This window comes from Zeus faber, assembly GCF_960531495.2.
Source record: "Zeus faber genome assembly, chromosome: 20".
Classification (NCBI taxonomy): domain Eukaryota; kingdom Metazoa; phylum Chordata; class Actinopteri; order Zeiformes; family Zeidae; genus Zeus; species Zeus faber.
The window spans coordinates 5,122,945-5,134,656 of record NC_137207.1 but is presented as its reverse complement, the minus strand read 5'-3'; the positions used below and the strand labels follow the sequence as shown (position 1 = coordinate 5,134,656).

The window sequence follows — 11,712 nt, the reverse complement described above, 5'->3', positions numbered from 1 at the left end:
GCGTTGGCATCTGAAAAATTCCGTTATCCCGCCCTGATGATTGTAAACACCAAGGGGATTTGGGGTTAACACACACACAAACACACACACACACACACACACACACACACACACACACACACACACACACACACACACCCAAAGAGGCATATAGACACACAAACACAGTCAAAGAAATACACCCGCGCTCGACTCGGTTACCTCCCACAACTTCACATCACATATTCCCTTGCAGAATCGCCGTCTCTATATTGATTATCTTATCGTATTATCTTCTTCTCACCCAAGAAGGCCCAGGACTTTTCAAACACAACACCCCGACCACACAACTCAGTCATTCTATATCCTGAGGCACTAATCCGCCGTATACTATAGAATATCGACCAAATACAATCCAATGAAGCTGTGTCCGGTAGAGATGACGTGTATATGAGATCAGGTCAAACTTCATTCATGGCCGTGGGGAAATTCAGGTGTCAGGTCAACAAAGCATCACAGAAAGAGTCAATCCAGCAAAAGCTGCAGCAGAAATAGTTATAGAAGCATGGTCAAGTATAGAGTACAGTATATACTATTTCTAATCATTTATAATGCAGGGTGGTATTGCAATGACCAAAGTATAACCTGGTAATATAGGGTGATATAAAACACTGTAACGGTAAGGTGATTTGTAAAGGTCCATGGGCACGAAAATGGTGATAATGTACTTACTTTCCTGTAGAGCCCAGTTGTTTCAGGATGCTGAGAGACTGTCTCAGCATGCTTGCAGTCAGTTAAAAAAAAAAAGTTTTTAATTAAAAGACCTCGATCAAAAAGGTCCTTTCTGTCGCCCACCCCTGCCCTCACTCAGATCACGGGTGGAATGCAGACCTCATGTTGTGTCACCTACAGTATTCACTGCTCTTGTTCCGGTTCGAGGGCGAACGGCTCCACAGAGTCAGCGAATGAGGAAGTCCAACAGCGAGTGGCTCTCGAGGGGAGGAGAGAGCTTCTGCCGCTGCACAGGCCACGAAAGCCAAAGCTCAAATCTTATGGCTTTGTTTGCGGCTTCTTGGGGGGGGGCTCGAGCAGCGGACCGGCTCGGGGCCGCGCGCGGCGTATGATGGCCTTTGGCATCCATCGACGTCAGGGTGCTTTGGGGTTTAATCTGCTGCCGGAGACAGCGTTGTGCAACGTCCCTGACAACGGGGCTTCTTGTAGATGACGAAACATTTGCGAAAGCAAGAAGCTTTAAGCTCGACGCTGCGATGTTCCCCTGCATAGGAGGTTTCTGTCACTTATGTGCTTGTATGCAACACTTCCGAGACTTCCACGGGATCTATGTGAATTTGTGCAATTTTTTACATGTTTTTTTTTATAGTGTGAATCCATGCAGTTTTTATTTATTTATTTAATGTATTTTTTTTTTATATTATATATTTAAAGTTAAACTTAGTTTGCAATTTTCACCAGGACACATCTTAAAAGGGCCCCAGTAAAAGCTGTTTTATCGAAGGAATTCATCATCATTCATTCATTTCCAGTCCTTCACTGTTTCCCCTTTTAACATTTTCACATCCTTATCCATCCCTTTTCCACCGGCCGAGAGAAATTCATCCTTCAATGTACACGGCTTTAACGTTTTGAGAAGATTATAGGATCCTCTTTTTACTTGGTTGAATACTTGAAGTTGCATTGTGCAAAAATCATCCCACATGAAACTTTCTATTCTAGTTCCATAAAGGCAAGAAACATTTGGAGCAGTCAGGAAGTGAGGCCCTGGGCCCCAAAAATAGCGGGAGGGTTTTTGCAATGTGTTGTACAAAGTGGTGTAGTCCTGTGACACATCTATCTAATGCTCTGTCCGTCTGTCCAGGTCTCCACTACACCAAAGAAATCAAGCAACTCAATCCTTTCACATAGCACTGCACTTTGTGTTCTCACACCGTTTCATAATTAAATACATTGCTTATGCAGCTCGAAAGCCATTCGTGGCAGTTCGAGGGGATGTTTTCCGGGCCCTCTGACACGGAGATACAAGCAGAGATGTTGCAAACGCACCAGTTTATTAGAGAGAATGGGCAAGATGAAGATGCCTGGAGAGGTGGCCCGTTGGCTGGGCTACTGGGCGGCCCTGACGGCGGCTGCCAGGCGGAGCAGCTATCTGCAGCTGCTTCTCCTCCGATCCTCCGCTGCGGTTCTCTTTTGGGAAAGTTCATCCGTAACCCACAAAGGTCGCTTTTTCAAATTCACCGCGGTTGTCGCTCACTTCTTGCGCATGTCCGATCAGTGTATTCTTCCCACCAATAGGAAGGGCGGATAGAGGATACATCACACGGATACAATTACTGTTTCATTAAATGTGCCAGCGAAAAAGGTATCAAATCTGGAATTTTTTCAAACAAAACAATCTTACCGACGATCACTTTAATAGATAACGCTGCCTTGTTTTGTCCATGAAAATCTGTTGCTTGGTGTTAAATCCTCTCTAATCCTCAATTAAAACGAAATTATTTTGAGAGAACATTTATCTGTAAACACAAACTGAAAATATTTAAAGAAAATTTAAACTAACACTTTTCCCCACTTCCTGATCCGATACCTGCTGTGCGCAAAGATCATGTACTTACTACAAAAAAATATATATATCAGCAGTCACCGACCTCACCCTCAAAAATTAAAGGCCCACATTACAGAAATTTTGAAATCTTAACACCAATCACAAGTAAAAATATTGAATCCTCAAATTACACATGAATTAAAAGTCACATTAAGTCTCATTCAGAGATGACAAAATATTTGTATATTTTTTTATGTCAGAAATTGTTTGTCATACTCAAAATGCAAATGTTAATTATTTAATTTTTCACACATCGAAAGAGATCATTTCCATTTCATCGTTATAATGCAATGTTTGACGCAACACTGCCACCCCGTGGCCAACGGTGAACACTACCAGTACAAAAATGTGACGCTGGAGTCCGCATGATCGGAAGAGTTGGTCACCAATACTGTATGGACTGTTCTGCAAATAAATTAGGAAACTATTTCAGGTTTTGAGGGGGGAAAAAAAAACCCCAAAAAAAACAAAACTGAAAGCTCAGCCTCTTGGTCCCTCTGACAATGAAATAAAATGATTGCACCGCATTGTAAGGAGTTTTAAAACAAACACACATGGCGACTCATATTTATCAATGTATTTTATTTTACATCAAATGAATGTAATACAAGATGAAAAATAAAAAAAGGGGAATATTCTGGTTGATTATTTATGTCCTTGAGTATTTTGCTGAATTTTAAAATACTGACTATATACTTTGTTTACCTACGTTTCCCCCCAAACAAGTTACTCTTTCAGCTACTTTACACGTCCAAGAGAATATTGCTTTCTCGTTCAAAACTTTCTAACTGGTCGCGCACCGTGGTGGTGGCAGAGACAACCAGAGAAATACAGTGAACTGGTCTCGTGTAAACATTCCAAGGCAACAAAAGTCATGATCCAGTATCGAGAGACAGGTGAAATGAATAGGGAACAACCGACAGCGAGGTCGCTGCGGCCGCTTCAGACCAGGCTCTCTCTTCCGTTTAGAAACAGGAAGATGAAAATTTAATGGGTATCTCAGCCAATTTTTCCACAGATCCAACTTCCTGTTATTAGCCGATGCAAGACTATTTGGGATGCTAACGCTACTAATATTTGACATTCCTTAAGATTTGGATTTTTTTTTGTATTAAATATATTTTAAAAAAAATAGAGAGACAGGTAACATTTTGAAACACTGCAAGTCCATCCAAGGTGCCCGGATGTGAAAAAAAAATCGCAAGCTTGTATGCTGACGAGATGTGTGTGCGCGCGTGTGTGTGTGTGTTCGTCATTCTGTGAACACATTCGACTGGGAATGCTGAGGTGGCCAGTGGGGGAGAGAACGTATTAAAAAACATGGCGGATACGACGGCCTGACAATCGAGATAGAAAGATCGAAAAGAGCAAGTGTGGCGTCTTAGAGGATCTGCACTCCTCTTCGAGACAGAACCACCCGTGTTTTAGCCCCAAACGCGAGAACGGAGAACTCCTATGCATCGTTGTCTTTTTTTAGTGTTCATCGGACCGCGTGGGAAGGTGGCGATGCCCCCTTCGTGCCTCGTTACTCGACCGCTCTGTAAAAAACTGTCTTAAAAGTATAGAAACCAAAAGGAATGGAAGAATTCCAGCAGCTTTCTCTTTTTTTTTTTAGAAACAACTCTGGCGAGAGGGGATGAGGAAAGAGGTTTGGAAGCGCTCGGAATGCCCGAGATTGTCATCTCTCAAAACGTATTTATTTCATATTTATTTAAATTTTTTTATTTTAACAAACAAAGGAATTCCAGGTGCTCCGATCCTCTTTCGCCTCCTCGTCCGGCGCACGCCTTTAACTCATCCCTCAACACAATGCCTGGGTAACCCCCCCCCCCCCCCTCCCGCAATCGGACGGGACCCCGAAAACAACCCTGAGCAAACACCCACTCCGTTCCTCTACATGCCCCCTCCCCACCCCCAGGCTGTTGTTCCTGTCAGATCCTGCTGTGACGAGTGACTATCGCTTTGCTGCCTTGGCATCTTCAGCTTCTTTGTCTGAGTGGAAGAAGCAGAAAAGGGACAGTAAGACATGCTGCATGATATGTAATTAGGTACTTTTTAGGATCAGGCTACTTAACACATCTGCCAGGCTGAGTAGAGTTTAAACCACAGTTTGACTCTCCACTGTGGTCCCTGGGAGCCAAAGAATTTTTTTGTGCGTTTTGTCCCCCCCCTCTCCTACCAGGACTGAAATAAATATAAAAAACGCAAGATGCTGAAGTTCAGATGACTAAAACTTTCACTAACTAAACTTAGTTCCGGTTTGGTAATTTGACTGGGGAAAAAGGAAGTGTAACCATGGCAACCTGTTATTCAACGCAATATTACGGGAACTACTATTGTCGACGGCACTTAACCAAAATAATTATTATTTATTGTCTTAGTTCATCATGAAGGGATAAACAGCCTCGTTTTGGAGAAACCAATCACCCAGTTTGCTTTTAAACAAAAATAAAGTCACAACGGCCACGCTGAGATTCAGTATAACACAGCCTCTAGTGTGACACTACGGTTTTCAAAAAACAAGTGTAACTCAACAGTATCTTAGATTGAGGGCGTAAGGACAATGTTTGGGTGCACTTGCTCAGAGCTGGACGTGCTCACCTTTCCTGAGCTCATCCCTCTTCCTGGCGGCGTCCTCCCTCTGTTTTTTGATAATGGCCAATCTGGCCAGGTCAGCCCTGGCCTGCTCCGTCTTCCCCTCCAGGTGGAGCTTCATGTAGCGCTCCTTTGCCTTCTGCTTCTCTATTTCCTCTCTACCCAGGAGAGGAGGATGGAGAGTGGAGAAGAAAACAAAAAACACTTATATGCATGAGCTCAGAGCTGCATCAACACACCACCTTCAGGTAACTCTGCTCCCATTGAGAAGGCGGTTGGGAGGGAATGAGGGATTTAAGGTGAGAACCAGACTTTTGTCAACACGGTTTAAAAGGGGACCACATCTAACAGTTCCTTGGCTTGGCACAATATGTATTGATGCCATTTTAGATATAAAAATAAAGTTTGTTCAGCTTTGATATGCAACTACACCATCTCTACAGGAATCAGTAGGGGCCAGAGTCGTCTGTCTTGTGTCTGTCGTGTGTCTTGCTCTGTATTGTGAGATCCTTGGGATCTCACAATACAGAGCAAGACACTTGACCCCCTAACAGCTCCCCGGGCGCCTCTACATTCGTTCACCTAAAGGTAAGGATCCCCCCACGAGAACAGTGACGGGCACCAAACAAGTGCGAGTGAGGAACTATATACGTAGAATTAAAAAAAAAAAAGGGGGGGGGGGGATTTTATTGTAGATATTTTTGGATTCTCAATAAGAGAAATACAAGGTGTGGCATGTGAGCATATCACCTGGTTGATATGCATGCGTATACAGTAATAACCTGGAGCCACAACTTAAACCACATCGAAATCCTCCATCTGCTTCCTCCCTGTTGTGCATACGTCTACATAAATTATTTTTGTGCGCGCAAGTGAATGAGCTTTGTGGGGTGGGGGTCCTCCATTGGGAAAGAGTGCGTGGCCAAGACCATGGGTCCTCATATCTACGGAAATGAGAACTATCACATAAGCATGACATAGACTCATTGTGTCATTTGTCGTCACTCGTCTTCAGGACTTCCTGGTGCTGATTCCAGCTCCGCTGCTTGGCAATGTTTCCATTGGAAACAAACCGTAACCAAGAACATTGATCATCACAAGATTTTATTATTTTAGTACAATAAACTTTTTATTTGCAACTTATACAATAAAATATCTTTACTTGGAGTCTGTATCATTACAATATTGCCATGCAAAATATTACGATACTATGCTCTATCGATTTTTTCACCCCAACCTCTAGGAATCAGCTCCAAAGTATGATGATAAAAAACCAAAACTGAAAATATTAAGATAGTACGACACCCACCTTTCCCTGCGTGTGAGCTCTTTGGGTGCTTCAATGTCGATTTCTGTCACCTTCTTGCTCTTTTGGGACACGCGGTTTGGGTTCTCGATCTCGATGAGTGCCTCCACACCGGTCTTCTTCTTAGACTAAAGAAGAGGATTCAGAGTCAATATCACAAGACAAGGTTAATAATACACCTAATATCGAGGGGAATGTGGTTCAATTTGGCGGTGCCTGCATGGCAGCAATACAGATGAGGTTTCTGAAGGCAGAATTCTATATGGAAAAAAAAAAAAGAAAGGAGGAATTATTCCCTCAATCATCCTGACAGATGTATTTTCACAAGCGCTTCTGAGTGACTGTGCATGTCTAGGAATAAGTCATTGTACATTCAGCCTGTTCAGTGCAGAGGATGGTTTAATGACCGAATAGTTTTCCTTCTTGTTTGTTCATTGTACATTGTTGCCCCCCCCCCCCCCCATTTTTTTTGCATTTGCTCCTTTATACTTGCCGGTGTGTGGGTGTCCTTCACTTTCAAAAACCTTTGTGTTTGAGCATTTCTGGCATAAGCAACTACGACAGATTATGTTCACACAGCAGTATATAGAGTACAAATGTCCAGTCGCAGGTGTTAGCTCAATGGTTATAGAGATGATGAAACTAGCCAGATCTTTAAAGGATAAGGCTATGGCTATATTTAAACCCAGGCCTTATTAAAATGTTTGCAACAACAGGAGCAGTGAGTTTCTCAATAGTAAAGCATACAGCAAGATTGTGCTGTTAACAGTTGTAAAAGATGGGAACGGGAGAGGATGGGCACATTTTTAATAACACAAGTTTAAAAATGGCAAATCAATCCATTATGTTATTATAATATTGGAAGGAAAATAAGGCCCACTGATGACAACTGAAAGACCTGGAACCTCATTCATAAACTGTGCACACAAAAGTACACAACACCATGTACACAGCACTTTGTATAAAAAGTTTGGGATTTATAAAGACCAAACTCGATGGGATAATGTGCAAACGTCTATGGAAATTCGGCCATGTGGGTATGCACATTTAGGAGAAATTGGAATAGACTTGAGGCCCTATCCACACGTATACGGACAACATAAAGTATTTTCTCTGCATTTTGGCCTCCTGCACACACGAAAACAGCGTTTTAGGCCACAGAAAATGAAGACTTTGAAAAACGCCTTCCAGGGTGGAAATCTTTCAAAAGTCCACCTGTATATTCGTGTGGACAGGTAAAGCGGAGCTCCTTGAAACCGCCCACATCATGACATCAACTTTTGCAGTTTTGGGAACTGTACTGCTCAGGACTGGCGGGCCCTGCACAGGGTGGTGCGATCAGCTGAACTACCACTAGAACTACCCTCCCCTTCCTGCAGGACTTATACACCAGGAGGTGTAGTAGCAGAGCCCGCAGGATCATCATGAATCCTCACCACCCCAACAACGGACTGTTCCAGCTGCTGCGGTCGAGCAAACGCCTCCACAGTCACAGTAAGAACAGAGAGACCGAGATGGAGTTTCTTCCCCAGGCCATAAGAACGGTCAATGCTGAACCCACCAGGTTTTTTTCACTGTGACACTCATGTAGGCCCCACTGCCTTACTGTACTGTATGTAGCTTACTGTACTGCATACTGTATCACTGTTCTGGGTTACTGCATACTGTGCAGTGTTGCTGTTCTGTTTGGTGTTACTGTATTGCTGTGCCGTACTGTTGTATACTGTATTGTATATCTCCACACACACTACCTCACTTTATTCACATGCCACTTTAATGCACATATCTGTATATACATAATAGTCTATCCAATATACATAAGTCTGTTATCTCTATTTTGTTCCACCACTCTTACCTTTGAGTTATTTTATTCTATATTATTCGATTTACTTACTGCATTATGTTTTAGGAATCAGTTAGTTAGTCAAGTAGAAATAAGGTAGCTATTGTGTTCAGTCTAGAGCATATTGTGCATAATCGCCGGGTGTGTTGCAATGACATGTCACTGCATATCCAAATGAACGTATGTATATGTATGTGACAAATAAACCTCCTGAATCTTGACAGGGCCTGATATGGTTGGATACAGTGTCTTCTAAAATGTCTATTCTCTTTCAATTGTTGCGGAGTCTAAATAAAATTGCAGAGATGTCTTTCCCATTGATCACTGACAACAAGCGTCAAATGATTCATTCAACTCACCGTTGAGTAACTAACATCAGTCTAGCCTCTCCCAACACAATAGCAGCATAGGCAGTTCAGGAGGTAGCTCAAGAGGTAGAGCTGGTTGTCTAGTAATCTAAAGGTTGCTGGTTTGATCTTAGGCTCCTCCTGCTGGCATGCTGTAGTGTCCTTGAGCAAGACACTTAACCCCTAATTGCTCCTGATGGCTGCGTCCGTCGGTGTTTGAATAATTGTAAGTCGCTTTGGATAAAAGCGTCTGATAAATGTAATGTAATAATAAACGTAGTCACACGCGGCAAATTCCAAAACAAATCGGGTCATTTCAGGTGGATGTACTCTCTATTTTGTTTATATGCATCAGCGATATGAATGAATGCCTGTCCTTCTTCCCTTCAAAGTACTTTTAAAACCCACTCACATCATAGTCCTCGTCGCTGCTGCTCTCGTCCGATGACCCAGAGCTTTCCTTCTCCGCGCCGCCATTCGCCTCCTGTCAAAAGCACCCGGAAAGTTAATCCAAGAAGAACTCATCGCAGACATTGTCCAGGGGATGAGTTTGTGTGGAGTTCCTGCTCACCATCTCCCTTTGCGCCTTCATCTGCCGGTCAATCTCCTCGGGGTTGCTGAATTGCTTCCCCCGGCCCTTGTGGCCCTTTTTCCCTGGAGCCAGAAGAGGGGCAGGAGGTGAGTGCCATATGACGTGCATTGTGGTAGAGCTCAACAAACGGTAGCTAGCTACTGTAACATGTGACCTGTCTGGTAAAACATTTTTTTGCCGGATCAAATGAGTTAAAAAAAAACCAACCCAACTTGTGATATCAAGATGTCACACTCAAATATCGCGATATCACAATAGCGAATGGCCAGGCAAGTTCATCTGCAGTGAACGTTTCATCCATGCTGGACACAGCGCATAAAACACAGTATAGAAAAGCAAAGAAGCATAAAAGCACAAAAATTAGACGTAAGGAAAAGATCAAATACATTCTTAAAAGAAACCAACAGGTTAAGATGCGCATCAAATAGGCCGACACACGTAATGGTGGGGGGGACTCAAACCCACTGACTGGGTCGTGAGACTCTACACCCAGCCTACACACTTAACCGTGACGGGGCTCGGACCAACAACATCTGTCATCTTTGACACGGTAGCCCAACGACCGTAGAAATCCAGACGCTCTCCCCGGTCCACATGGCACGGACGGCTGACCGGCGTTAGCTCCCTAACAATCCGTCACATACAACCTGAGGATGACCCCAAGCTAGAAGCTCGTCGTTCACATTACGTGAAATGTCCCGTTTCCGTGTCACCAACACGGACGGAACACTGAGCAATGCCTCCTTCAAAGTTCACCACGCCGGTTAGCCGGCTAACCGGTTAGCTTTAGCAGTAACGACGGCTATGGCTCTAGCTCCGAGCTCGGCTTAGCGTTGGCCTCGACGCCAGCTCACCAACAACCTCGCCCCGAGCGCTTCTCGTCGCCAATACGTACCGCCTCGTGGCATTTCAAGAAGCGAAATTGATCACGGTCCCGCAAATTTGCTTCTCGGTCCGACCGATTGGCAGTCTAATAGCGGTCTGGCGGCTTCTTCGGAGGCGAGCGGGGCCGGGAATACGCCGCTTTCGTGTCTCCCTCTATGGGACGACTGACGCAGACGCACCGGGGCTCGCTTGGCGCGGCGCGCCGGGGCTTGTATCGTATTACGACGCCGCGTCATTGTGACGAACCGAGCCAACCGGAACAGGAAGTTGTTGGCCGGTTTGAACGCCGCTTCGTCGTTCTCCAGTCAATTCATTCGGTACGAGAATGTTATTCTGCCAAATGAACAGTTCAGTGCAACGTTCGAGCCCAGGCCACGGAACTGTTTGGAGGTTGTCATAGAAACCATTGTCAGCCCTGCAGCATCAGGCAGTTTGTGGTTTTTATCTTTAAAACCGCACTGACCGAAGTCTGGTTCTCACCTTAAATTCCTTGTTCCGTCCCCTCTCACGTTCCCAACGTTGCCGGGTGGATGGCGAGAACGCCAAACATCTATACCTATATATACACAATACCTCAAAAATCAAAGAGATTCTGGAGGCTGACGTTGGAGTGTCAGAAATGATATTAAAGTGGAAGAGTGGATGTGTGAAAGACTGTTGAAGAGGTACCATGCCATTGTTCCAAAGGCCCATTGGTCTGAAACCCCAATAGTTTAGTCAGAGAAATGTCCCATTTGACATGGACGACGCCTTAACCCTTAACCATAACCATCTGTAACCTTATACCTAAACTTAACCATCTACAACCTTGTACCTAAACTTAACCATCTATAACATTTACTGTACCTAAATGTATCCATTTATAACATAATACCTTAACTTAACCATCTCTAACCTTAAACTGTACCTAAACTTAACCATCTATAAACTTATACCTAAACTTAACCATCTACAACCTTGTACCTAAACTTAACCATCTACAACCTTGTACCTAAACTTAACCATCTATAACATTTACTGTACCTAAATGTATCCATTTATAACATAATACCTTAACTTAACCATCTCTAACCTTAAACTGTACCTAAACTTAACCATCTATAAACTTATACCTAAACTTAACCATTTATAACCTTATACTGTACCTAAACTTAACCACCTTATATCTAAACTTAACCATCATTATTGTGCCAATAAAGGATCCATTATGCATCGCATCCGTCTCCATCTTATTGAAAAACCTCCCGACATCCACCAACCTGGGAGGGATCGGTTTCCCAGATCCCAACACCATCTATAACCTTATACTGTACCTAAACTTAACAATCTCTAACCTTATACTGTCCCTAAACTTAACCATCTCTAACCTTATACTGTACCTAAACTTTACCATCTATAACCTTATACCTAAACATAACCATCTATAACCTTATACCTAAACTTAACCATCTATAACCTTATACCTAAACATAACCATCTATAACCTTATACCTAAACATAACCATCTATAACCTTATACCTAAACTTTACCATCTATAACCTTAT

General features: G+C 43.3%; 2 protein-coding genes across 2 annotated transcripts in view; both read right to left on the bottom strand.

The window, feature by feature from the left end:
• sh3bp1 (SH3-domain binding protein 1) overlaps positions 1-761 on the bottom strand; it is a gene marked incomplete at both ends in the record, with an annotated part of 11,733 nt that extends 10,972 nt beyond the window's left edge. The window contains one exon of the mRNA XM_080021952.1: positions 712-761. Coding sequence (XP_079878078.1) covers positions 712-761 — 50 coding nt within the window. The remainder of the gene's footprint in view (positions 1-711) is intronic.
• Positions 762-4,512: 3,751 nt separating this feature from the next.
• On the bottom strand, positions 4,513-10,319 carry pdap1a (pdgfa associated protein 1a). Its single transcript, XM_080021602.1, has 6 exons — positions 10,178-10,319; positions 9,262-9,344; positions 9,103-9,174; positions 6,504-6,628; positions 5,201-5,352; positions 4,513-4,591 (listed from the first exon to the last, which is right to left on the bottom strand). Exons 1-6 carry the CDS (start codon positions 10,188-10,190, stop codon positions 4,554-4,556), a joined length of 483 nt encoding a protein of 160 aa, XP_079877728.1. The 5' UTR covers positions 10,191-10,319; the 3' UTR covers positions 4,513-4,553.
• Positions 10,320-11,712: the final 1,393 nt, after the last annotated feature.

Coding starts and splice junctions, on each gene's coding strand:
- pdap1a (XM_080021602.1), bottom strand. Junction 6,629..9,102: donor GCAGCGACGAGGACTATGAT/GTGAGTGGGTTT, acceptor CCTCTTCTTTAG/TCTAAGAAGAAGACCGGTGT. Junction 5,353..6,503: donor GAGCTCACACGCAGGGAAAG/GTGGGTGTCGTA, acceptor TCTCCTGGGTAG/AGAGGAAATAGAGAAGCAGA.